This window comes from Streptopelia decaocto, assembly GCF_964273445.1.
Source record: "Streptopelia decaocto genome assembly, chromosome: 24".
Classification (NCBI taxonomy): Eukaryota; Metazoa; Chordata; class Aves; order Columbiformes; family Columbidae; genus Streptopelia; species Streptopelia decaocto.
The window spans coordinates 4,532,465-4,558,690 of NC_138679.1; the positions used below are offsets into that span (position 1 = coordinate 4,532,465).

General features: G+C 56.2%; 2 protein-coding genes and 1 long non-coding RNA gene across 10 annotated transcripts in view; 1 reads left to right on the top strand and 2 right to left on the bottom strand.

The window, feature by feature from the left end:
• The first annotated feature begins 713 nt into the window (after positions 1 to 713).
• LOC309449550 (C-type lectin domain family 4 member E-like) overlaps positions 714 to 26,226 on the top strand; it is a 30,754-nt gene continuing 5,241 nt past the window's right edge. Inside the window, exons 1-6 of one of the 3 annotated variants that reach the window (XM_082071756.1) lie at positions 714 to 1,132; positions 1,208 to 1,291; positions 1,986 to 2,072; positions 2,474 to 2,650; positions 3,051 to 3,205; positions 4,159 to 4,430. In XM_082071756.1, the coding sequence (XP_081927882.1) occupies positions 1,216 to 1,291; positions 1,986 to 2,072; positions 2,474 to 2,650; positions 3,051 to 3,205; positions 4,159 to 4,278 (615 nt within the window). In that variant the 5' untranslated portion in view covers positions 714 to 1,132; positions 1,208 to 1,215 and the 3' untranslated portion in view covers positions 4,279 to 4,430. Of the gene's footprint in view, positions 1,292 to 1,985; positions 2,073 to 2,473; positions 2,651 to 3,050; positions 3,206 to 4,158; positions 4,431 to 26,226 lie in introns of those variants that run through there. The other 2 variants (XM_082071755.1, XR_014185971.1) reach the window with 2 other exon arrangements.
• Positions 4,530 to 11,374, bottom strand: LOC309449549 (killer cell lectin-like receptor subfamily B member 1B allele B). 6 transcript variants are annotated; one of them, XR_014185968.1, is made up of 8 exons: positions 10,830 to 11,374; positions 9,614 to 9,735; positions 9,262 to 9,480; positions 8,283 to 8,378; positions 6,815 to 8,133; positions 6,460 to 6,614; positions 6,137 to 6,252; positions 4,530 to 6,056 (listed from the first exon to the last, which is right to left on the bottom strand). XR_014185968.1 is itself a non-coding variant. In XM_082071754.1 (8 exons), the coding sequence occupies exons 3-8, from the start codon at positions 9,449 to 9,451 to the stop codon at positions 5,811 to 5,813; spliced, it is 900 nt and encodes a 299-aa protein (XP_081927880.1). In that variant the 5' UTR covers positions 9,452 to 9,480; positions 9,614 to 9,735; positions 10,830 to 11,374; the 3' UTR covers positions 4,530 to 5,810. The 6 variants fall into 6 exon arrangements, 3 of the variants coding, with proteins under 3 accessions (XP_081927880.1, XP_081927878.1, XP_081927879.1); XR_014185969.1 differs by having other exon boundaries at positions 6,815 to 6,943; positions 7,874 to 8,378; XM_082071754.1 differs by having other exon boundaries at positions 6,137 to 6,220; positions 6,815 to 6,943.
• On the bottom strand, positions 11,384 to 12,206 carry LOC309449551. Its single transcript, XR_014185972.1, has 2 exons — positions 12,121 to 12,206; positions 11,384 to 11,965 (listed from the first exon to the last, which is right to left on the bottom strand). It is a non-coding gene; the product is annotated as an uncharacterized lncRNA (long non-coding RNA).

Consider the following 26,226-nt stretch of genomic DNA (forward strand, 5'->3'; position numbering starts at 1 on the left):
TTCCTCGCCCTTGAGAGCAATGGGGAGAAACAGCAGCACAGAGTGTTCGATGTGGTGCTGAGGGTCCCTGCCCGTCACTTGCCTGTGTGCACTCAGGAATTGCTTTGGGCTGCACATATATTATATAATAATAAATGTTGTGGTTTGCGTTGAGTTGTTTGGTTTGTTTGGGTTTTTTTGGGTTTTGTGTTTGGTGTTTTTTTTCAGGTTCCTTTTGCAGGGGCCAGTGAGAACTTGATGACATGAACCCAGACTTTTGGACTCAATGCAGCACTTTTGTCCTGTGCTAAAACACATTGACCTGGGAAAGGAACGGAAAGGAAAGACGGAAAGAAGAGAGAATGACAAAGCAAGAGAAGATGAAAAGAGCAAGGGGGAGGAGAGAGGGGGTGATGTGTCCCCCTGTAAGCAGCTGAAGCAGGGGATCAACCACAAGATCCAACACTTAATGAGCCAAATCGCACCTTGAAAATAAAATGTATGCTATACCTCTTCCTTTATTTTTTTAGGGGGAACATCTCTGCTTTTTGTTGTCACCTCTTTTTCCAGAGAGGATTTTTAATGCTGCATTTTGAGCATTTGCAGGAGCACAAAACCACGTGGACTCTCTCCAAATCTGCCCCTAGAAAGCCCGAACAGCCCCATGGCCGTGGTTGCGGCTGGATGCGGCGGGTTTGGCGTTTCCCGCACCAGCAGCTCTGCTCCTCTGGCCTCTGGGAGCAGCGCGAGACAGACCAAAGAGCTGCTGAAACAAACCAGCCCCAAATCAACCAGCCCCTGCACATCGCAAGTGAGTCACATCCTTGGTCTCTGCTGCTGGTTAAAAGCAGGTAGGAAATAGATAACTATCGATATATACATATATATTAGTACGTGTCATCACCGGCACGTCTCTGGCACCGGGAGGAGGAACCCGCTTTCCCCAATGGGTAAAGACCTTCAGACACCTCCCCTTCTCCCCCCAGGTCGCTTCAACATCTGGAAAGCAGCAGCTGTGGTTGGGAAGCAGCTCTCGGGGCTGGTGCAGCAGCGGCAGAGCAGAGCGCGACGCGGGGGACGTGACAGCCGGGGCACGGCCACGCGTGTGGGGTTTGAGCTGTGACCGCAGCCCCAGGAGCCGCCGCTGCCGCAGGTCTCTGAGCTGCTTTGGCTCCAGGGTGGGGACAAAAGGAACCTCTAAGTCTGACTCCTAATGCCACGCGGGCAGGAGCGGCCATGGCGCTGACCACCGTCTACGCCAGCCCAGAGGTGCCGCCGCGCTCGGCTCCCGGCGCCCGCGCGAGGCTTCCCGGTGAGTGACCGTGTCGGTGCTGTTGCTCCGCTCACCCGGCCCCGTGGGGTCGGTGATGGGTGGGGGTGGAGGAGCGGGTGTCCCGGTGCTGCCAGACCCTGCCCTGCAGGGGAGCACAGGGACAATTTCCTGGGCCTTTTCCAGCGCTTTCCGGAGCCGACGGTGGCCAACACCCAATGTTTTGCTTGGAGTGGGTTCGTTACCCGTCTCCAGCCCGGCACAGAGCGATAGCACATGCAGATTTCTTTCCCATAGCCCAATTTTCTTGAAAAGGGAGCAAAACTACAGCCGACCCCCAAGGACACCCCTACCCCTTCACGCAGGGCTTCGTGTTCTGGTCCCTTTTAGCAGCTCAACAAGGCTGAGCAGGAGCCGCGCAGCGACCTGCACCCTCTCCCCATCTCTTCAGGCATCCCAAGGGCTTTGCTTTGGGTCCTCCCCACCCCGGAGCCCCCGGGTGCAGCACAAGGAGGAGAGCAGCCCCGCTCCCAGGCTGAGGCTTTGCAGCTTCGCTCGCTGCAGCTTCCCCGCTCAAGCAAGCAAAGCAGTTGTGGGTTTTCTCAGCTCCACGGCTCCTACAGGCACTCGCAAGGTTTTCTCGCCACGTCTCCTGAAACAAAGGGCATCGGAAACTGCGAAAAGAGCCCAGAAAAGCTGCTTCCTCCCTCACTCCCTGTTCTGGTCGCTGTTGCAGGTCCTTGGTACTGGGCGCTGCTGGGAGCCGGATGGGTTGGCACCGCGGTCCTGACGGGCGTCGTGCTGTGGCTGCTGCAGCGACAGGGTGAGCGGCAGCGTCTGTCACCCCAGAGCGGTGACAATCTCCCCCAAACCATCACAGCCCAGCCCCTGCCTGGGCCGGAGCGGATTCCTCCTGTATTTCTAGCAGGGAGCAGCTCCTGGGCCAGCTCTGCACAGCGATCCCCACGGGGCAGGAGGGAAAAGCTGCCAGTGTGTCCTTCACGGGCTGATTTGTCTGGTTTTGGAGCCTGTCCTGATATGAGTCCCTTTCTGCACCCTGACGGTGGTTCAGAGACCCCAGGGGTCCCCCCGCAGAGTCCCGTCCCCAGGCAGCACCTTTCTCCGTCCCCAAGAGCTGCTTTGCACAAGGGGGTCACCCCAGCGGCTGCGTCCTCGGCCCCAACACAGCAGCACGATGTGCAGGTCAGACCGTCCTCATTTCAGGTGGAAACGGCCCCGTCCTGAGCCAGGACATGGAGACCCCAGCCAGCAAATGCTCCTGGGAATCCTGCCTGGTCACCAGCAGCCGCCGGGACGTCCCGCAGTTCAAATGCTCCTTGAGTTGCTTCCAGCTGCAGCTCAGACAGCGGCTGTGTGAGCCAGGGAGCCACAACGTCACAGGTACCGCGGGTCAGCGTCACCCGCAGCTTCGGTGCTGGGGACCTCGCCTTGTTGCCCCTTTTCACGTGGAAGGGGGACAACACGGCCAGGAACATTGGGAAAACACCGCAGGACCCCCAAGTCATCCCAATTGCTGTCCCCATCCCCATCGCCCTCTCCCTGCCCCACCCTGCGCCCATGACCTTCCTCTATTGCTCCTCTTGCTTTTCCCCCATTACCAAGGGACATTTTTCCAGCACGGGCAGAGTCCACATTCCCCAAAAATGCACCTGGAAGGGCTCAAAGGGCAGGAAAAGCCTCAAGTGTCCCAAGGGGGTGCGAGAGCCCGGTGCCCCCAGCCCTGCCCCTCGCCCGCGGTGCCGGGGGCTGCAGCAGCGCTCACACTCATCCTCTGCCGCAGGCGCCGCGCCGTGCCGGCTCTGTCCCGCCGGCTGGCGGCCGTTCGCAGCCAAGTGCTACTGGGTGTCCACAGACACCAGCGCCTGGGAGGAGGCGGCGGAGAACTGCGGGTACCAGCGATCTCAGCTGGCGGTGCTGGAGAGCGCGGAGGAGAAGGTGAGTAACTGCGGCGGGAAGGGCCCGAGCGACGCCGCTGCTTTGAGCTTTTTTAAGCTTTTCTTTTGTCAAAAAGCCACGTTGTGGTTGAGCTTTCTCCTTCCTGGCTGGCAAAGCGCCCGAGCACACACAAGCAGTGTGATGGGTCAGGATGAGGGACCTGGGGGTTCAGCTGGAGAACAGGAGCTGAGGGGAGACCTTCTGATCTCTGAACTGCCTGAAAGGAGCTTGGAGCCAGGGGGGTCGGGCTCTGCTCCCCAGGAACAAGCGCCAGGAGCAGAGGAAACGGCCTCAAGTTGCACCAGGGGAGGTTGAGGTTGGATGTGGGAACAATTTCTTCCCCAAAGGGCTGTGGGGCATTGGAACAGGCTGCCCAGGGCAGTGCTGGAGTCACCATCCCTGGAGGGCTGGACAGACGGACATGAGGTTCTCAGGACATGGGGCAGTGCTAGCGGTGGGGGAACGGTAGGACTCAATGATCTTGCAAGTGTTTTCCAACCAAAATGATTCTATTATTTCAGGGGGAAAAAGAGCCTCAAAACATAAATCAGAACTTAGGTGAGGTTAAGAAAAAAGGGCAAATACATGTTGCCCCGTATATGAGATTCCAGGCTCCTCTGTCACCCCCAAAAAAACCTGCTTCACTGAATCATACACACAGAGTCCCAGGCTGGTTGGGTTGAAGGGACCTCTGGAGATCATCCATTCCAACCCACCTGCTAACGCAGGGTCACCAGAGCAGATCACACAGGATCGTGTCCAGGCGGGTTTGAATGTCTCCAGCCCTGCCCGTCATCTCCAGACCACACTCCCATCTCTTCCAAAGCACCCACCGACCCCTCCAGCCCCCGTCAGCAACCGGGATGTGCCGGGCCCATCCCGACCAGACCCTCACGGGCAGGATCAGGTCTCTTTGCCATGTGATCACCTCTGAGTCTCTTCTCCTCTCCCAGGCTTTCATCGCGGAGATGACCAGAACCAGCTCCGGAGCCTGGATGGGGCTGAGCATGGACCAGGCGCGCGGGCAGGAGTGGAGCTGGTGGGACGGATCCGCGTTACAAGCAGCCCTGTGAGTGCCCCTCGCTCCGGTTCATGGGCAGGTTCCAACAGCCCCGGCCCAGGGAAATATTTCCCAGCGCGATGCTCAGCACAGACCCGGCTGCCCCCAAAATCCCCCTGGAGGCGGCAGCAACGCTCATAGGAGCAAAGAGAAACCAGAGCAACACGGGTTTGTTCTCTGCAGCCAGAGAGGGAAAAAAGCAATTAAACCATTATTCCTATTATATAGCCAAATGCAAAGTGCAATAATGTGTAAATTGCAATCGATCCCACAGAGCTAATATTTGTTAGTACACACATGGGGGTGTGGGGAGGGGTAATTATCTTTTGGGGTGAGCACGGGGTTACCGATAGTTCTGCTTTCCCAACAGCTGGAAAAACAAGAGGGTGGTACCATCAGCTGAGCTGACAGCGGCTGTGCCGGTTCAGGTTGTGGGGGGAAAACACTGTGATGAGGTAACTGTTGTAACTGAACACACGGCGCCAGGCTGATGGCCGTCCCGGTGCTCCCCAGGTCTCCGGTGCTGGGTCCCGTCGAGGCGAAGGCTTGTGCCGCGATTCGGGGGGGTCAGCTGCGTTCCCACATCTGCAGCGCTCTACTGCAACGGGTTTGCCAGAAAAAAGCCACCGAGATTTAAGCCGGAGGAAATGACCAGGAAAACCAGGACAAGCTCAGTGCTGGGTAATTCACCGGGACGCCAAAACACATCCCAGAGCAGCGGTTGGGGCTCCTCGCTGAGGTCGGGGTCTCCACTTTGTATTTCTGCCCATTGCCTCCAGATCCTCCAAACCCAGATAAGACCAAACCAAAACCAAAACCAAAACCAACACACACAACACCGAGGACGGGAAAACCAGCGGGACTGAGCTCCGCGGGGCGGCAGCGGCAGAGCGGGGAGTTTTCCAAACCCCTCGAGTGTCCCCGAGTGTCCCCGCAGCTGCAAACGCTGGAAAGACACTTGTGGTCAAACCCCGAGCGAGGATTCTTTGGTCTCAGCTTGTGTCAGCGTTGTGAGGCGTTTCTGCTTTTGTAACCTAAAACTAAAATGAATTTACACCATTGCTAACACGTCGTGGAGGGTTAATAGCAGCTTGTGGTTGATCCCCTCTGCTGAGGGGGACATTTCAGGTGCGCTATTTTTGGAGGTTTTTTCTGTAGGGAGATGCTCTTATCTCCTCCCCGTCACCCCGATGTGGCAGCTGTGGCTCAGACTTGCAGCCACCCCCATGTCCATGTCCCCTGTCCCCTCCGCGGGTCAGCAAACTGGGCTCTGGGTGCTCGCGCTCCTTGGGTCTGGCCCAGGCGCTGCCTCGCAGCAGTTCACCTGCCGCGTGTTTACCTTTGGATTGCTTTATTTCTTCTTAATCCTCCCCCCTGGACAGAAAGGGATGGGTACAGTGTGCACGAGGGTGTGCACGAGGGTGGGTGTGCACGAGGGCGGGTGTGCACGAGGAGGCTTCTCTGGTACAGCAGGATGCTCCTTCCACCCCTCCCCGTGAGCAAACTTGCTTGGAAACACCACACGGAGCCAAATTAACGTCATAATTAATTGGTGCAGATCTGTTGAGCAATGCCAGGACCGCAGTCCCCACCGAGGGCCTGATCCTGGCCCGTTCCCAGGTGCCTCTCCTGCTGTTGGCCCATTTTGTGCCCCTCCTGCCCCCTCAGAGCTGGGTGGCTTCTTTCTGGCAGATCCAGTGAGATCCCGAGCTGCAGCTTTGAGACATGATGCTGTTCCCCTTCAGCACCCCACAACTTCGTCCAGACCAACTGTACAGCCAGAACCCGGGGCTGCAGGAAGATCCTGTGTCACAGCACGAGGGTCCCTGGGGTGCCCCCATCCCGACACCCATCGCACCCCAAGCGCTCACTGTCTCCTGTCCAAGCGGGAGCCGTTCAGCCAAGTCCAGTCCATCCCATAAGAGGGGCGGGAGAGGCCGATCCAGAAGTAGCTGCTGGGTTTCCCAATGGTTTGGTTTAGGAAATCCTGTGTCGGGGGAGAGGGCAGGTGGTGACACTGATGTATCACTGATCGCCATCCCAAAACAGGCTCCAGCCTGTCCCCACGCAGCCCCGAGCCCCACCAGTGGCCCCCACACTGACACCGGCCAAGGCTCCGCAGAGGTTTGTGCACAGGGGTGGGTGCTGAGCCCCGGGACCCGTCCCACATCCCTGATGCCATCGGTCCCTTTACCAGCTCGTCCTCGTCCCTCGGCATCAGCAGCTCGGCCCCCCGACTCGCACAGTCCCCCCGGCTCTCGTTCCACGAGCGCATCTCGTCAGCAACCCAAAAGCACTTGGTCCCATTCGCCATCCAGCCCCCGGGGCAGATCTTGCACCCCCCAGCCTCTGAAAGACAGGCAGTGCCATCTTCAGCCACCAAGAAGCCACCTTGTCCCCTGCCTATCCAAAGAAGGACAAGTGTTTAAGTCCTGCTGGCTCCCCAGGAACACGGGGATGGCCTGAGCTTCACTTGCTTCTCCAGTTTGGGGGTGCTGCAGGGTTTGGGGAAAGCAGACAGTGTGGAGATGCGTTGTGGTTGGCATTACCTTGCAGGTTTGGCAAGCAAACCTCTTTCCGCAGCTCTGAGTGGATCTTCTCCAGGGTGCTGTTGCCATCTCCTGCGTTCCCGCTCCCGTTTTTGGAGCTTCCTGGGTTCTCCGGCTGCTGGTGCAGAACTGCAAGGGACGGAGCGAGCAGGGGAGAGGGACGGGCTCCCCAGGCACGGTACCACCGAGATCTACGTGCACTGGTCCCCGCGGGCTGCAGGGAAGCGTCTGGGCTGGATCCTCACACAAAGTGGGTGCTCGGAGCCCTCCAGCCCCCCTCACCCTTCCTGTGGTCTCAGCTCAGCCCAGGCCTCCATCTGAGCATCTCATGGGGGTGGGAACCAGCCTCGGGGCCCCAGCCCAGAGCAGACTCCCCGTTTTGGGGACGGGGTCCCCACCTCTGAGCTCAGCCCCGCGCCTGCAACCGCCTTCACCCGCTGCTGCTCTGCACTGCCAACAGGATGTGGCCCCTGCACCCTGCGCGAGATGGAGCATGAGATACGGAGCCATCAGCCCGGCCGGCTGCAGAGAGCCCGGGAGCCTCTGACCGCTGCGGAAATGGCCTCTAGTGCACAACCCAGCTGTGCCAGCCCCAGCTGTGCAGCCCAGAGGGGCCTGGCGCAAGGGTGAGGGGCTCTGCACCACCTTCCGACTACCCCTCGCAGCACAGCGCGATCACAGACGCTGCAGTGCGCACAAAAGGCTTCCAGCAGAGTTATTTGGGGGTTTCTCCCTAATTCTGGGCCCACGCAAGGTCAAACCACCAGCCCCAGATCGTTGCTGGTCCCAGTTCCACCCCCCAGCAGGGACAGCAGATCCCTACAAAGCCACCGGCTCAGGGCTGCTACCCAAATCACTCCCGCATCCTCAGAGCATCACCTGCGTTCTGCAGCTCTCGGAGCCACGAAGGGAGCTGAGCCTCATCCCTTTGCTGTTCCCTCCACACCCGTGTGCCAAGCGCTTGGCAGATCGACCCCCAAAGTTCAAATCCACACCCGAGACCCTTCCCAGCACAAGATCCATTGGATCCCCTTCCCCTTTGCAGAAGGATCTCCTCACCAAGATCCACCAGACATCTGAGACTCCGTTCCAGCTGCTTGCTGTGCTTCGGGGGCGCCGTGGGTCAGGGCAGCAACAGGTGCCACCAGCAACATCACACCCGGCACAAAACTCATTCCAACAGGGCTGCGTGTGACCCTGAGCTCGGCCACAGGGTGTCAAATCCTCACCCTGCCACAGCTGAGAAGTTTCCAGTGGTTTTCGTCTCGCTGGCCAACCAAAATAACCAAGTCTCCTCCGCCCACCAGCTCTATGAAATTCTGATAAAAGCCACAGCTCATAAAAAGCAGATTTGCCCCCTACACAAGCACCTGAGCCAGCACCCCCGGAGCAGGGACCCTCTCTTCGGATGGTCCCCTCTCCGGATTGTCCTTTGGTTGTCCCCGTGCCAACAAGCAGATCTACTCACACGAGCATCCCATCGCCACCAGGGCCCCCCAGAAGATGAGTTTCCCGGTCCAGCCGGCGCAGAGAGCCGCTCGGTGCCACCGGGGACAGCTCGATGCTGCAAGGGAAAGGAGTTGTTGGCAGAAAAGCCCTGTCCCAGCCCCGCATCCAGCCAGCCAGACCTGCAGCGCAGATTCGGGCTCTTTCCTCCCCAAAATCCCTCTGTGGTGCTGCTGCTGGTTGTTCTACAGCTTTGGTCGGTTGTCCATGTTTTGCCATTGCCACCCTCCTCCGACCCTGCTGGCACTGGGGAAAAGATGCGCGTGATGAAGTTGTGTTGGTTCTACCCAGATATGCAAGAATTGGGAATTTCCTGGATGTTGTAAAGTCACTAGAAGCCAAGGGTAGAGGTGGACCAAGATGGGAGGGCAGGATGATGCTTCTGGCCAAAGCCAGAGCTCCCCTGGACCAGCAAAGGTTCGTCATCTGCTTCGGAATCAAACAGCAAAGGAGGAACATCCGACTCCACCTTGACATCAGGTGGTGGGTCTGGCAGAGTCCTTTGAGCTCAAAAGGGGGGTGTTTGGTGCAAATCATGGAATTCTTGCAAAGAAAAGACATTGTGGGAAGCTGCCTGAAGATGCCGTCACCACGCAGAGATCTCTTCCAGAGGGGAAAGAGCAGGAGTTAAACCTTCGCTGCAGGCAGAGCAGGCGCAGGAGGAAGGGGGAGGGAGGTGTAAGGGGACAACGTGGTGGCCGCGGGCACAAAAGCAGCATTTCAAAGGTCCTGGTAGGACTCGGGCAACACTGACCCCATTTCAAATAAACCCTAAAACCGTTTCAAGAGAAAACTACTGAAGGAATCCCAAAGAGCAGACGGGATCCTCCATCACTCACCACAGCCACGGGCCCTTCCCTTCCCGCTTGGGGGGCAGGAGCCTCCCAGCACAACCACAGCCAGAAAGTAAATATCCCCCAAAAACCCCTCAATGCACTTACTGCCAGGTTGAGGAAGCGAATGCACTTTCCTGCTGCCCCTTCCAGACCTGATATCCAGGTCAGCATGGACAATTTCCTCGGCCATAGCGGGAGAGGCGGGAGGATCACCAGCGGTGCCTCTGGCTGCAACGGGGCCCATCCAGCCCAGAGGAAACCGGCTTTTCTGCGGTTTTTCGCTGCTCTGGTTCATCTCCACAAGTTCCTCTCCAGGCCAGAGCTCTGCGGGGAGAAGTAAGAGCCTCTGAGCGCTCGGCAAGCGCAGCGAGGTTGCAAGAAAGCGCATGCGATGCGCGGTACCTTCTAAGGTACCAAACAAGACACCCTGAATAACTGAAAAATGGCACAAACAAACCCAAGATCCACAGCTGGGCAAATGGGCCGTTCCAGACTTTGCTCCGCTCTGTCCAAATGGGTCATTTTGCACGAGAAATAAGGTGTCGTGGCGAGAATGATCCGCGATCTCCCAGAATGTTCCTACCAGGATTGCGAGAATCGGGATTTTTATGAAATAAATAAAACCAGATCCATTCCACCCTTATCTCCTCCCTTCGGCTGCTCGAAAGGTGTTTTCTTGCCTCAGTCGCTGCTTCTCCCCACCCAAACCCATCCCAGCATCGCCGCTTTTACCAATTTCCCTGTAATTTCACTGGTTTTCCAGCCTGGGTTTAAAGCACATCACCATTTTGCTGCTTTCCCCCAAAAACCCGGGAGACTCTGGAAACAAGGGGTTAGAAATGAGCCCTTGGAGGGGAAAGATGGAAAATGGCCCAAAAAGCTCAGGAAATCAAGCTGTTTCTCTTCGTTCCTTGTTTTCAAGGCATTTCCAAGAGACACTCAGCTGCTCCCTTTGGGAACCGGGACTGGAGCAACTGAAGGGCGGGGAAGGTCAGAAATGAAAGCACAGCCCCAAACTTATAGAAAACATAAAGGTGGGAAATGACACGTTTACTGGTTTCTTTGGAAGATTCGCTCATCTTTTTCTGCACCGAGGAAGAAATCCCATGCGAGGATTTTTCAACCCCAATGAGAGGTAAAAACAAACTGTCAGGACCTGTTGAAACAGCCCCAAATTAGGTATTTATCCCTTTTTAGGGGAAAGTGGTTTCCAGCCTGGGCAATGTGAGCACACGGAAGGGGCTCGATTGCGACCAGAGCAGGTAGAGGAAACCCTGCCGAGATATATTAAGAAATTTTGAGAAACACCAAACACAGGAAGGGTTGCGGCTTCTCGACCAGCAACACACACTTTAGTTTAAAGGTCTGCAGGTTTTAAAGGCTTTTCTGCATCTGATCTGACTGCACAGAGGCAACGCAACAAAAGCCGAGCTCCCAGAGATGCTGCAGAGCTGACAGCCTGAGCTGACTGTGCTGTGTCCCTTATGAAAAAGGGGGGGCTGCGGTTCACAGCATCAAAAGGTGCGATGAGAAGGGCAGCTCGTCACAGCTGCCACGTCCATCAAGGTCATATTGAGCTGCTGCAGCCCCAAAAAGCCAGAGCAACCCTGACCCGGGGGAAAAGGCGCCTCAAAAAGGGGGATGTGATCCTACGCCTCCCACTTTTCACCCACCGCAGCCTGAACCCGGCTCTGATGTGCGGGATTCTCTCTCTTTGAGCTGGACTCTCAGCCTGAATGGGGCGAAGGTCGAGAGGAAGTGAAGTGATGTGAGTGCTACGGGAAGGGAAATAAAAACAAAACAAACAAATGTCATGGGGAAGAAAAATAAGAAAGAGGAACCTCTGCCCATGGCTGAAGCCTCCACAAATAGGGTTTTCCCAGCTAAGGAAGAACAAGGCAAATAAAAATGGGCTGAGACTGTCCCAACAGCATCCCCAGCCCTGCTGGAATCTGCCCCGACTGGAAAGCCCAAGGATGGACGGACTGGGAGCACTGGGAAGGGCCGTCCCGCACAGCCACCGCTCCAGGGGACACAGGGAGGGCTGTTCACCCACCAGCAGGTGGGTTTGTCCCCAACGCCCACGGCTGCGTTCAGCTGCTGCTGGGGCTCCTGCGGCAGCAGCTTCTGGGGGGCGGCACACAAGCCCCCGTACGCAGGAACACAAGGGCTGATGGGGAGAACAGTGGCTTTCAACAAGCACTTTGAGGAACAGAAGGGACACACATGATTATTTACCATGTTTTAATTACAAAAAATAGCACAAGGTCTGGATCAGTAACAGGTGCCACACGAGGTCACTTCACGTCCCAGCACAGGGTTGGGGAGATGGGCCGAGCTCCCTGCGCCCATCTCATCTGGCAGCAGCACCTCGAGCTCCATCACCACAGGGCAAAAGCAGATTCAGTGGAATTGTTAGAAAAGCAAGATGAGTGCTGCAGGGGGCCCAGGAGAAAGAAACCAGTTCCACGTGCAACCCCGGCTCCCAATCCACACAGCCAGATATCACCGTCCCCGGGGTCTGCCCCTCCTGCAGGTCCCTCTCCTTGAGACCGGGCAGCGAGTTGTTACTGAGACCTGGAGAAATCCAGAGCTGCAGCTGAGGGAAGAACATCCCCAGGTCACGCTGTGCTGCTGGAAGAGGTGAAGCTGTGGAGTCCCAGCATGGAGAAGGTCCTTTCTCCATCCTCTCTTTCACATGATGGCTTGGGGCTTGCTGCAGAGATACGGTCGGAGCCGTGAGCAGCTTGAACTCACAACACCAAGGCCATTCAAAAACGCACACTCGCCTTGGTCGTACACCAGGTACCTGCGACAAGAAGCACAGACAGCGCTGGCACCCTGGGGAGCGGCTGTCCCCTCAGGCAGCAGGAGGGGACAAGGGCTGCCTGCACGGGACAGTCCCCACAGCCACGTCCCACCCAGGACGGTCTCCCCACGGCCCTGGCTCGCAACGGGACTCACGTGTGGTTGAAGCTGCTGCCGCTCACCCACTGCAGCCGCCCGTCCCGTCTCCGCAGCCCAAGCCAGTAATCAATGTTGCCCGTGAGCTCTGTGTCCCCACAGGAGCAGCTGCAGGAGCAGTATGGAGGGGGACCTGGCCAGCTCCTGGTGGACACCAGCCACCTCTTCCCCGTGCACCTGCCCTTCGCCGCATCCCCCCTGCACCTGGACGAGCTCCACATCCCCGATGCCCTCAACCTGCCCGTCCTCGTCCGCCTCTGAGCCCAGCCCGGCCCGGGGCCACAGTGAGGGGGGGCTGAACCCCCAGGGGTGGGGAGGCCATGGAGGTTCGGGGGCAGCACCTTCATTGTAAGACATTTCTATCTTAAGTCCGGTCTGAATCTAAAATCCAGCCTAAATGCTCTTTCCACTTTCAAAAAGGGCAGGTGGCCCATAGAGGATTTGGAGGATAGTGAGGGTCCCACAGGGGCTGTGGCAAAGCACAGAGAAGTTATTGTCCAAGCACTGAGGAGAAATCTGTGGATGAGCAGCCCTTCTCCTGATGGGGGATCCCAACTGGGCAGACACCAGGCTGGGGGCTGTTTCCCTGCGCTCCCTCCCCCTCCCACACAGACACGGAGCAGTTCTGGACAAACAAGGTTTAATACAGAAACACAAGAGAAAAGGTCCCAGAGCTCCTCTGACCCCCCACCCCAAACCCACCACCCCCTCCTCCCGCCCCCACTAACACCCCAAACACCCCCCTCCTCCCACACCTCCCCTGACCCACCCACCCCCAAACCCACCACCCTCCTCCCACAGCCTCCAACCCCCCAGACCCCCAAACACACTCACACTCCTCCCACACACCCCAGACCCCCCATCCCCAAATACTGCACCCCTCGTCTCCCACACCCACCCCTGGTGTTCTCTGATCCAATCCCCCCCTCCCACCCCCCTGGTCCCTGCCAGAGCCCTGCGCTTGCTGGGGGGCTCTGCCGAGGGGCTCTGCTCCCGCTTCTGCCCCCGCTGCTCCCCTGGCCTGGGGCTGCTGGCGGGAGTGTCCTGGGCCACCCGCAGCCCGTCCAGGGACCAGCCGAAGATCTCGAGGGCCTCCTCCAGTGGCACCTCCTCGACAGCTGCACCGTGTCCCACCGTGTCCCCAGGCACTGTGTGGTGGGGGACAGCAGAGGTGCTGGGGGGGCTGGTGCTGCCCAGGGGGCTGGTGCTGCCTGGCGGTGTCCCCAGAGCGGTGGCCGTGACGGAGACGTTGAGTGGTCCCAGTGGCCCCTCGTGCCCATAGGTGGTGTCAGCCATTGGCAGCAGGGGGGAGGCTGGGGCCACCGGAGTCTCACATCCTTGTGTGTCCCCAGTGTCCCCAGACGTGGGGCTGCTGCTGGCACCAGTCTGGCAGAGCTGCCCCATGGCCGGGGGGCATCCGAGGAGCTGCAGGGCCTCCTCCATCAGCTCCTCATCAGAAATGCCCAGGCTGGCTTCCAGGTCCCCAGGCTCCGCAGGGTCAGGAGCTGGGGGGCCGCTGCTGGAACTGTCTTCGGTGACCCCCACGGCTTCCCGGGAGACACCAAAGAGCCGATGGGCCTCTTCTACCAGCATCTCCTTGGTGACATCCTGGAGAGCTGCTGGGTCTTCCTGGGCTTGGTGTCGGGGAGCAGCAGCAGAGCTGGTGGGGACGTTGCTGCTCCTCTGGAGGATGTTTCTGCCCCCAGGTGTCCCCGCAGCCGTGGCCGTGCTGGAGCTGTAGGGCTGTGCCCATTGCCCCTGGATGTGCTGGTGGCCGGGGATGGACGTCAGAACCAACACAGGGGCTGGGGCCACTGCTGTGCCCTGGTGGCCGTAGGGCATGGCCCACTGGAACTGGAACAGCCGGGGGTCGAACCAGCAGCCGCACGGTGCTCTCTGCAGCCCTGTGTGGGGGAGAGGGAGCCGTGCTGGGCCGGGGGGACCCTCCATGGGCACCCCCGAGCCGGCCCCCATCGCCGACGGCCCCGGTTCTGCCCAGCGCCGTATGTGCCGGGGGACAGGGGTGGTGGGTGCTGGGAGTGCCCGGGGTCGGGGATGGCGAAGGGGCCGAAGGTGCTGGGGTGTCCGAGCAGACAGGGGTGCCGTACCTGCTGCTGGGGCCTGGGGGGCCGGGGGTGCCCCCCCCGCCGGGGGTGCCCAGGCTGCGGGGAAGGGCTGCTCCTGCCCGGGCAGTGGGCACAGGGGGGCTGAGCCTGCAAAGAGACAGGAGCCATGGCCGGCGCTCACCTCCGCTCTTGCCCCCAGGAGCGTCCCGGGCTGCAGGGGTCGGGGTGGGTCCCTACCTGGGGGGCAGAAGCTCTGGGGGAGCACAATTGGCTGCAGGGGCTGCAGGAGCTGCAGAACCGGGGGGGCCCGGGGGCCGCGAGCTGGGAGCCGCAGCGGTGGCTGCGCCATCGTCCCTCTGGCTGTTGGTAACTAAGGACTCTTTGGAGTGTCCCAGGAGGGAATGTTGGGGCTCCCCGTGTTCCGCCCCAGCCCAAGAGCCTCCCCAGCTCCTCCTGGGCAGGGAAAGGGTTCAGGGGGTTGGGCTGCCCATGGCCCCCACGGGCGGCTCCCAGGGGCTGGGGCTGCAAGTGCCCTTGGCTGGAAGCCTTGGGCCGTTCCCAGAGCTGGGACATCCTTGGCATGGGGGGACTTGGTGGGACGAGTCCCACGCCTGCAGTGCTGGGCAGGAGGGTCCGGGCTGGGCAGGAGGGGTGGGCAGGGCAGGCGAGGTGGAGCTGTCGCACGGGGTGGAAGGGAGAGCTTGGATGCTGCAGCCCTTCCAGTCAGACGGGAGGGGGCTCAGAGCCTCTGGGGGAGGGTCAGGGGAACAGTTTCTTCCCCAAAGGGCTGTGGGGCATTGGAACAGGCTGCCCAGGGCAGTGCTGGAGTCACCATCCCTAGAGGGCTGGACAGACGGACATGAGGTTCTCAGGACATGGGGCAGGGACAGGGGTGGGCTATGGTTGGACTCCATGAGCTCGAGGGGCTTTTCCAACCAAAATGATTCTATGATTCATGTTATTCCTGATCATTCCACGATCGTTTCTGTGTGCAGTTTGATTTCCCAGCCGGGCTGGGTGTGCAGGATCTTTGGTTCCCACACGAGGGCTCTGTCCGCATTGGCAAAGGCCGCACGTCGGGTTTTCCAGCAGAGCCCATCCTGACCAAGCCCGGCCCGGGGAGAAAGTTTCATGAGCTTGTTCCTCGCCCTTGAGAGCAATGGGGAGAAACAGCAGCACAGAGTGTTCGATGTGGTGCTGAGGGTCCCTGCCCGTCACTTGCCTGTGTGCACTCAGGAATTGCCCCTGTGAGGGCAGGTCCGTGGTGTTTTGCAGTTGTATATGAGGCCGGTCTGCTCTTGTTAGAGCAGATGTGAGTCAGGGTCTTATTTTACTGGCAGAAGGATTTGTCGTGGAGGTCTCTGTGCTTATACAAGGTAGTGGAGCGGGAACATTATCTGGTTGTTGTCCTGTGTCTGTGTTGTGACCTGGGCCTGTTTGGGTTGGACCTTGTCTCCATGTCTTGAAAATCCCCAGGAAGCTGCAGGAGCCCCAAGCAACACAGAGAACAAACCTCATGTTGTTTTGAACTCGATGCTGCTTTTTGGACCAAACGATTGTTGGAGATCCCCGTGAACTTCAACCGTTCTGTGATTCATTAAGATGCTCTAAACAGCAACAGAGAATATTTTTTAAATGTAAAATTCATGGCTCTGGGAACATCACTGGCCTGTCATTGTGACTGTGCGACATGTCATACCGTGGGTTTAGTTTAAAGAAACTCGATTAGCCAGGCTAAAAGTTTCCATTTCTGTTCCGTAGGCATAAAAATGGGTTCAAACCAGTGCAGTAATGGAGCTGGATTGTTAGTACGACCTGTTGAAGAAAGAAAGTGACACGCTGGGATGTAGGATTCTGTTGTTTTACTGTAGGAAGTGTGGCTTGGACTTTGTCATGGGAAAGAATGAGCTGAAAATTGTGTGGTGAGCAGTTAAAACCATCAACATGTACTTGTGGTTTTTCCAGCTAGGAGACGAGAGCGATGAGACGGCAGACGTACAGAACACCGGCCTCCCCGCCTCAGACGCACCTGCATTTGCTGGTCCTGCTGACCCGAATGGTCACGTAGCCCTTTGAGCAGGACGAATAAAGTTGTTGCTTTTAATTAACGTAACACACGAAGCAGCTTAGAGATTGTATCACATAGTGGGTAAAAGCCCAGAGGTGGCAAATATTAATATTAATATATGATATGAATAAAAGGGAAGAGTAGTTAAAAGAAGTTAGTTGCTCATGGTAAGAAGCTTTTCAGAGCAATATAGAGGGCCCATGTGAATAAGCAGGAACCCAACTGTGGGAGGCCTTGGAGAGAAGAAATTTGTAGGTATGTGGAAAGTGAGGCAGGCAGGAAAAAACTGCCGGTCCCATATATACCGTGATGAACTGTGACATGCAAAGGACAGTGTTTCTTCTCCACCCTTCGCTGAGAACTAGAGAACTGAGTCATGAGGAGTTTGGTCAGGGCCTGTTCAGCAGCTGAGGCACTTTTGGTGTTGCACAAAGAACCACAGACAATGTGATTTTGGGACTATGATCTGCAGAACAGGAGCAGACGATGCATCAAGAGCCCCAAGGCAGCAACAGTAGGTTGGGGTTTTTTGTCTCCAACAGATCATCTTGCATGAGGAAAAGTACAACAAAATAAAAGCTCTGCTGGGTGACAACCAGTGACAGGACAAGGGGCAATGGGTGCAAACTGGAACACAGAGGGTTCCACTTAAAGATGAGAAGAAACTTGTTGGGGGTGAGGGTGGCAGAGCCTGGCCCAGGCTGCCCAGGGGGTTGTGGAGTCTCCTTCTCTGCAGACATTCCAACCCGCCTGGACACCTTCCTGTGTCACCTCATCTGGGTGTTCCTGCTCCATGGGGGGATTGCACTGGATGAGCTTTCCAGGTCCCTTCCAACCCCTGACAGTCTGGGATTGTGTGTGATTCTGCGACTGGCTGGGATGATGGGAACTCTGATCCGATCCTAGGTTGGAACAGCTCAGCTCTCCAGGATGTTTTGGGGCTTGAGCGGCTGCCTGGGTGTCATAGAAACATTGGTGACACTCGCTCATGGGCTCTCGAGCCAGGGACAGAGCACCTGGGTGGGCATTTGTGTCCTTGTGAGGTCTGAAATCCTCAGGAATCGGCGGAACCTCCGCCCCGCGTGACACCGTAACCCGGGTTTGTGTCTCGTAGTGAGGAAGGAGCTGATGGCCGAGGCAGCTGCCAGCGAGAAAGGGCTCTCGGAGGAGGAAAAGGTACAAGAGATGCTGCTGTTTGACCTACATCTTCCTGCCCCGCTGTCCTTGTCCTGTGCAGATGTGTCAGGGCATTTCAGAACAAAAACAAAAGCAGAAAACACATCCTGTGCTCAGCTCGGCGCTTGGTTCTGTCTCCTGTAGGTTGTCACCTCCCCAGATGAGGACGGGGCAGCTGCTCTCTCCGTTTCGGGGGTTTATTTCATCTGCCCATTGACCGGTGCAGTCGTGAGGAAAGACAAGAAGGAAAAGCACCTCAGAGAAGCCATCGAGTCGGTAAGCGCCACGTCTGCCGCCTGCGCGGCGTCCCGTCCTCCCGCGTTCACGGGGTTTGTGGTGCGCGTCCCCTCGAGCAGGGACGTCCCCGCCCCGCTGCCTTCTCCTTGTAAAACCTTCACCCTCCACTGTCCCCAAAAAGAGCAGCTCTGCTCCTGTCACCTGTCACCATTGTCACCTGTCCCAGCGCCCTTTCTGAAAATGTTGGGACTGGGAGCTCTGTCCCTGTACTGGTTTTGGCTGGGACAGAGTTAATTTTCTTCATCGCAGCTCAGATGGTGCCACGTTTCGGATTTGTGGTGCAAAGTGTCAATTACACGCTGGAAACAGCTGAATCGGGAAGCACTGAATAAATCCCTTTGCTTTGCTTGCACATACAGTTTTCCTTTACCTGTTAATTTGTCTTTAGCCCAACTCACATTTTGGCTTTTTGAGGTTTTTTTCTGCACTTTTACCTTTGCAGTTCCCTCTTTGTCCCACCGCAGGAGGAACAAACGCGGTGCTGAGCTGCTGGTCGGGGTTAAACCATGACAAACCCCCACGGCCCTTTGTGCGGAGCAGCAGCGGCTCCTCCCCGACCAGCTTCTTTCCTTCTCCTCCAGTATTTCTCCATAGACCCGGTCGCTGCCTCCATCATGGAGATTCACACCTTCAACAAGGACCAGGAGAAAGTCCGCGTGGGCGTGGAGACCGTGGCCAAGTACGTGAGATGCGGCACCCGGGAGCTTGTCCTTCCCTGGATTTTCTTGTTGGGAAGCAAACACTCGAACCATCTTAACTGTTAATTAAGAAATAAGGTCAGCATCTCATTTTAAGAGTTATTCTGCTAGTCCAAGAGCTGCGGGTTGACATCAGCCCCCACCATCCTGTGTCTGATGTGGGCACAAAATGCTCATTTATTTGAATTTCCCTCAGTTTTTCAGCTCTTATCTGCAAGAAATACTGAGAGGTCTCTTTTTATACCTTGGGGTGGTGTGTGGTGAAGTGCCTGCTTTGATCCACGTGTCCTCTTTCTGCAGATACTTGGATAACATCTGTTTCCATCCGGAGGAGGAGAAGTACCGGAAAATCAAACTGCAGAACAAAGTGTTTCAGGTGAGGTCGAGACTCCTGCAGGTTCTCCGCTGAGAAAGTCTTTGCCTGGAGCAGACAACATTGAAATTCTTTCTTTTTCTTCCAGGAAAGGATAAGCTGCCTGGAGGGGACACAAAGATTTTTCCAGGCTGTCGGTTTTGAGACAAAAACGCTGCCTGTTCCAGGCCAAGGCAAGAAATTCAAGTGTATTAAACTGGAGTCAGGTGTTTGTGGGATGTCCCGGGGAGGCTGTCGAGGCAGCGAGAACGTTCCGCTGGCTGTAACAAAAGCTGTTATCATGGAATCACAGAAGGGTTTGGGTTGAAGGGACCTTCCCAGCTCCCCCAGTGCCCTCCCTGCCATGCGCAGGGACATCTTCACCAGCTCAGGGTGCTCAGAGCCCCGTCCAGCCTGGCCTGGGATGTCTCCAGGGATGGTTCATCCACCACCTCTCTGGCCAACCTGGGCCAGGCTCTCACCACCCTCAGGGCAACAATTTCATTATATCCATCCTGAATCTCCCCTCTTTTAGTTTAAAACCATCACCCCTTGTCCTATCACAACAGGTCCTGCTCAAAAGTCTGTCCCCATCTTTCTTATCGGCCCTTTTTAAGCACTGAAAGGCCGCACTAAGGTCTCCCCGGAGCTTCTCTTCTCCAGCTGAACCCCCCAGCTCTCTCCCCTGTCCCCCAGCAGAGCTGTTCCAGCCTCGGATCGTTCCTGTGGCTCCTCTGGCCCCTGTCGAGCAGCTCCATGTCTTTCCATGTTCCTCCAAGGCTGTAACAGAAACAGCCGCTCACCCTCCAATTTCCCCATTAAGATGTCACATTTTCTGGAGTTCCTCACCCTTCTATTTCGTACATTCTTCCTGTAAAGAACAGAGAGACTCAAATCCCGTCCTTTTTCTTGTAGAGACCACAGAGGAGTATTACGTACTGAAGGAAGAGATGCTGAGCAGGCTGGAAGACCTCAAGGCCTACAAAGAGCAGCTGTTGAGCTCGGGGCCGGTGAGAGCCCAGCTCGATCGCCAGCTCTGCGTGTTTCAACCGTCCCCCGAAGCCGCCCGGTTCGAGCTGCCCAATGACTTCTACAACCTCACAGTAGAAGAGATCAAACGGGAGCAGCGGCTCCGGTGAGTGCGCTCAGGAGGGTCCTGACGGCCCAGGACGAGTCTTGGATTTGTAATTTGCGCTCAAAATGGCTTTTTCCCTAAAGGACAGAAGCAGTGGAGAAAGCTTCGATGCTGAGGACAAGAGCCATGCGGGAGAAAGAAGAACAAAGGGAAATGCGGAAATACAACTACACGCTGCTGCGAGTCCGCTTTCCCGACGGATACATCCTCCAAGGTAAAAAGACTTGTTACCCTTTCTTTGTGTGCCCCCAAAAGCTCCTGAGGAAAACTTGCGAGCGCAGGAGCTTGAATGATAAGCGGGCTCGAGGTGTGTTGGACACAGCTGGTGGGACCACACAAAACAGTGCCCACAGCCCCCGGTCCCGCAGCCCCAGGAACCCGCAGGTCCTGGTAACGCAAAACCCGGTCCCCACAGCCCCCAATCCCCGCAGCCCCAGGAACCCGCAGGTCCCGGTTCCGCAACACCCCAGTGTAGAGAACTCTACAAACAGCGCAGACGCATCGAGCAACAAGTTTGTTTTGGGACACAAGATGACCGAGCGAGTCCCAGTCAGTATCCGTGCTGTGATTTTGGGAGGACTTTGCACTTCGGATCCTCACCCAGCGGTTCCTCTTGCAGACGAGTTATTTTGTTATGAGCTGTTGTGTCCAGCAGCTCATGCTCTCCAGGATTTCACTGCTAACATAAGGACATTAATATGAGGCATTAATGCCTTGTCTGGAGTGCACGTGCTTCTCAAATCCAAGCACTTTATGGCACAGTTTGCTTCTTTAAGTGGCTTTTTCAACGGAAGTGTAAATATCCCACCAGATTCTGCAGCCACATCGGAATCACTAAGTAACACAACACCGAAAAGTTCAGACTCTGAAGACAAGGTGAGTTGGAGCAGGATCGGGAGGACACTCAATATTCACTGAACAGTCTGTTCTTCTAGCAGTGTGAGTGCACATTCACCAGTGGTAGCCCCTTATCTATCCATACCATGTTATACACTTTAGCTGTAGTAGTAGATTTTATACTGTCCTAATATTATACTATATTGGTCTTTAACTCAAGAACAGTGTTGCTTGATATATAATTTGAAATCTAAAGGGAAGATATTTAGTGACAAAATCATTTGTCGTCCCTCAGAATTCTCATTCTGTAAACCCAGTATATGCTCCCATGTTGTTAAGTTGAATTAATTTTTGCTCATGTTCCTGTGTCAAGCGGTGTTTAATTTTAAAGCTAGTGCTAATCCCTTGGTTTTTGAGGAATTTTATCAGCAGAAGATAAACAGATCTATTTTCCCGACTTGGAAAACCTGCTCTGATTTTCCTTTCCCAGTGCAGGCTCGCTATTTCTTGAGGTGTGGGAACATGAAAAAAACCTCATTGCAAAGAGGGTGATACTGGAAACCACTTGCCAACGTGGTTCTTACAAGGCAGGAAAGCGAACAGTGTGAATTACTGACGGGGCTGCTGTGAGGCCAAATGGTTATAGCCGGCCGCGAATAACCATCAGCCAGAGCCGTCGGGCTGCACAGGAGGGAGATTGTTGCGGGTTTTCCGCAGCGCAAACGCAGCGCGGGCGGCAGGACCCGCCGCAGCCGGATCCCTCAGCAGCGGCGGGAGGGGCGTCCGGGCTGCCAAAGGCTCTTCTGGGAGCCTCCAGACAGCACCGCTGGAAATTCATTTCCCTATTTTGATGTTGTTTCCCTTGTTATTGAAAACCTCTCCCTCCTTAACGCCGGCACAGCTCCCGCAGAGCCGCAGGAGAGCTCCGCCACAACAACCCGCGCCGCCTCAGGCTCGCACAAAATGGGGTCCTGCCGTGATGTGGGTCGCGGGGTGTTTCAGTTTGGCTGTTTGCTTAAAGGTAGCACGGGATCTGTGTAAACTTAAGCACCGAATGGAGGAAAACCTTTCGCGGGAAAGTGAACAATTTGACTCTCTCATACAGGACTTTTTGCGGCGAAGCGTACGATCAGATTATTTAGAACAGAGATTTGGCTTGTTAGAACAGAAACTTGGGTTTTTTGGAACAAAGACTTGAGTTTTTGTTAATGAATACAAGAGCTTCCTCTAGCGTCTCCCCAGTTCAGGTGTGCCCCTCCGCTCCCCACCTCTCGATAAAGATACCGATTCTGAAAACAGTGTTGATGAAGGGGGGGTAGAAACAAAGGACGTGCGTCCTCTTATTAGAACTGAGACACATACGGATGGACGAGGCAAAAATCCACGCACGGCCACCCCTAGCACGCCATACTCAGGACTGGAGCTAGGAGATTGACAAACTAGAGTCTCACGCAAGCCGGGCGAGACAGAGACTGAATATCTTTGGCGCGTTTCACTTCCCGGGGGTGATAGAATATTATTGAGTACGGACGAGGCCACAGGCTTCTGGGGCCCAGGGGTATTTGTAAGTGACGGTCCGGATGGTGATCAGTCCATCCCATCTCGTGTAGCTTACTGGGCTGGTGGTATAGATCCCAGGGAACGTGGGGAGCCAGTTGCAATCGTTATAAGGGGTTTATCGGATCTTGCCGAGGGAGTTCAAAAGGCGGCTTGTATACAAGCAATGTATGAAGGAGGCCGGCAGTCCCCCCCTATGGCGGCGCCGGTGGATCCGGTCCACCTTCGGCTGCTTATTAAAGGATTAGCGGATGCCTTAAAAATATATGTCCAGTCCCTTAAGGAAAAAATTCAGGGGGCTATTGATCGTAACAAGCAAAATCCGCGAAGTCCTCCTGAACATGTATTAACCTGGGCGGAAATTGGACACAATGTGGTTCCACATGGGCGCGAGATGGGGTGGGTAGAGCCGAGCGGCTCTGGGTCACGCAGCAGATTTCAGTGGATCACACTGAGTTCCCGCTTGGGGCTCAGAACTGTGGTATTTAATTCCCTTAGTCGGCAAAACTTTCTTCCCCTGAGCATTTCCTCTGTTCTTTGGATCTCCTTGTCCAGAAGCAGCAACTCTGCACTATTTGAAGCATTGTTTGGTTCCCCTTAAATCCTGTAGTGACATATGCCCCCATTTTCCAAAGTTGGTGAGACTCACATAGGCTGATTTCAAGTGCTTTGCATTCGGCATATTCCCCTAGCAAGTGTGGTGATGAGTAAAATAAATAAAATAAAACAAATCAAAATGCTACGTGAGAGGATGATGCTTATTCTATAGGGAAAGTGTGAGGGCTGAGATTGATTGTGGAACGTGTTGGGGAGGCTGTAGCATTGCAGCTCCGCTGCTAAAAGGCATCACACATCCCTGCTGCCTTGGCTTCACTTACGATATTGCGAGTGGTTTTCTTACCGTTCTTTCAGTTTCTAAGAAAATTGACCGATAAGCATGTTGTGGCTCAAGTTTGCATGTGTAGGATACTGTTTTTAATGAGTATGTTATATAATTAAGCACTAAGCCCTCTCTCAGCATTCAGTGTTGCTTGATATATAATTTGAAATCTAAAGGGAAGATATTTAGTGACAAAATCATTTCTCATCCCTCGTCCCCGGGGTCAGATCCGCCCGGGCCGGGCCAGCCCGGAGCCCCCGCGGGGCGGCACTGACGGGGCTTTCGGCGGCAGCTCAGCCGGGGAACCGCGATCGTTCAGCGCGAACCGGGGGCCTGTTCATCGCCGGAGGAGACCCCGGGCCCAGCTCTGGCGGCCCCGCAACCCCCGGTCCCCACAGCCCCCGGTCCCGCAGCCCCAGGTCCCCGCAGGTCCTGGTTCCGCAAACCCCCATCCCCACAGCCCCCAATCCCCGCAGCCCCAGGTCCCCGCATTTCCAGGTCCTGCTGACCCGAATGGTCGCACAGAGCTTTGAGCAGGAAGAATAAAGCTGCTGCTTTTAATTAACGTGCGAGTCCTCGATTGTTGTGTTTGGTTTTGCGTTTGTAAGAAGAGGCACTTTTTTGGGCGCGGAGGAAGCAGTGAGTGCCTGTCATCAGCACACCCTGTGCCAGCTCATTCCACAACTCCCTCCAGGGACTGGAGTCATTACAAGGGCTGGTAACAGTTATTTCTTAGAGTCATTGAATTGCAGAAGGGTTTGGGTTGAAGGGACCTTCAAACCTCGCCCAGTGCCCCCCCTGCCATGACAGGGACATCTTCACCAGCTCAGGGTGCTCAGAGCCCCGTCCAGCCTGGCCTGGGGTGTCTCCAGGGATGGTTCATCCACCCCCTCTCTGGCCAACCTGGGCCAGGCTCTCACCACCCTCAGGGCAACAATTCCTTCCCCATGTCCAGCCTGAATCTCCCTCCTTTAGTTTAAAACTATTACTTCAATAATGAAGTATTTACTGGGCATTTCCCATGGAGGGGTAAGAAGCAGACAAGCGAAAGAGCTTGAGGGGTCAATCTGGTTTGGGACTGAGCAACACAGCAGGGAGGTGTTGAATGGTGGGGAAGGAGGTGGAGGTGCCCCCAACGTGTTTGGGAGCCCGGGGGCTTTCTCCAAAAGCCTTTGGGGAGTTCTAGAGCCCACGGTTTCAGGGTTAGAACTGGGGAACAGCTGAGGTGGGAAGATCTTCCTGCTCAGAGCTGGAGCGGGTTGCTCAGGGCTGTGTCTGGTTGAATTTTGGGTGCAAACTGAAGCGTGTCCAGCAAAGCCACCAGGAACGGGGAGGGTTGAGGCCCAGGGTGCAGGAGGGGAGATCAGCTGGAAAACACAGACAGTACAGCCTGCACTCCAGCGTTTATTATTGCTGAGGGAAAAAAATGAGAGACAAGTGTAGCAGGATAGAGGGGCAGCCAGAGAATTGGAATAGAGGCCTTGAAAATGTATAAATAATCCAAGTACTATTGAGTTATAATTGTAGAAAAAAACCCCAGCAAAACAAAAGAAGCCAAACCCAACCAAACCAACAAACTACAATAAAAACCAACCAAGCAACCAAACTGGCCAGCCCTGACAAGTCAAAGCAGCAGGGTTACCAGCAGGGCTGCCATCGGTGCACGTTCTTCGGGTGAGCCAGAGCTGCAGCCTGTGGAAGCGCCTGAAGAGCCGCGGCCCGGGTGGGAGCTGGAAACAGCAAATGCAGGGACTTTCCCGAAGGGATCCCAGGGGCCCTGGGGTCAGATCCGCCCGGGCCGGGCCAGCCCGGAGCCCCCGCGGGGCGGCACTGACGGGGCTTTCGGCGGCAGCTCAGCCGGGGGAACCGCGATCGTTCAGCGCGAACCGGGGGCCTGTTCATCGCCGGAGGAGACCCCGGGCCCAGCTCTGGCGGCCCCGCAACCCCCGGTCCCCACAGCCCCCGGTCCCGCAGCCCCAGGTCCCCGCAGGTCCTGGTTCCGCAACCCCCGGTCCCCACAGCCCCAGGTTCCGCAGCCCCAGGTCCCCGCAGGTCCTGGTTCCGCAAACCCCCATCCCCACAGCCCCCAGTTCCGCAGCCCCAGGTCCCCGCAGGTCCTGGTTCCGCAAAGCCTGATCCCCGCAGCCCCAGGTCCCCGCAGGTCCTGGTTCCGCAAAGCCCGATCCCCGCAGCCCCCGGTCCCGCAGCCCCAGGTCACACCCAAATCAATTGAATCAAGTACGGAGAGCAACAAGGATGCTGCTGTGGAGTCTGCCTCTGAATCATGTGCTCAGGAAGCCACACCAGAGAAAGGTGAAAAACAATACATTATTTTAGGAATTACTGACGGAACCAGTTCCTGGTGCCGCAAACCCCGATCCCCACAGCCCCCGCTCCCCGCAGCCCCAGGTCCCCGCAGGTCCTGGTTCCGCAAAACCCGATCCCCACAGCCCCCAATCCCGCAGCCCCAGGTCCCCGCAGGTCCTGGTTCCGCAACCTCTGGTCTCCACAGCCCCCGATCCCCGCAGCCCCAGGTCCCCGCAGGTCCCGGTGATTTTTGTTTGATCACGGTCATCTGATTTCAGAGATCAGCGGATGGATCAAGTCCGGAAGATGGAGATGGTGAGAGATTTGATTGTTGGATTAAATAAATCACGAGTATCCAGCTCCAGGATTTTGTACATTTTCTCTAATTGTGGGTGTTCTTTTTCCCTACAGAATCTGATGGCGAGGACGGGAACTACCGTCCACCTGTAAAGAGAGTGAGAACTTCATGCTTAACTCAGTTCCCTCCTCAGTCAGGTGAATGTTGTTAGGATATTATACAGGAGAGATGGGTTTCCTAAAACCGCTTTTGTCCAGTCAGGCAGCAGTTTAATTCCTGTCTGCTCTGCTTTGCCTTGAGAGCACCCAGCCACGTACTCGGATTGTTTTTCTGTTTTCTCTGTTAGCAAATTCAGTGAAACCCAGAGTTGAGATGTGAGGATTTTAAAGTATTTTCTATCTGCAAGTTGACATAAATTCATAGTTTCAGCTTTTA

What these genes read in the sequence shown, in the direction of transcription:
- LOC309449549 (XM_082071752.1), bottom strand. Translation starts at nt 11,007, where the DNA reads ATGGGCAGAGGTTCCTCTTTCTTATTTTTCTTCCCCATGACATTTGTT. An exon ending in AGAGCCGGGTTCAGGCTGCG is followed by an intron (nt 9,481 to 10,829) that starts GTGGGTGAAAAG and finishes TTCTCCCCGCAG; the next exon opens with AGCTCTGGCCTGGAGAGGAA. An exon ending in TTCGCTTCCTCAACCTGGCA is followed by an intron (nt 8,379 to 9,261) that starts GTAAGTGCATTG and finishes TTTCCCTTGCAG; the next exon opens with CATCGAGCTGTCCCCGGTGG.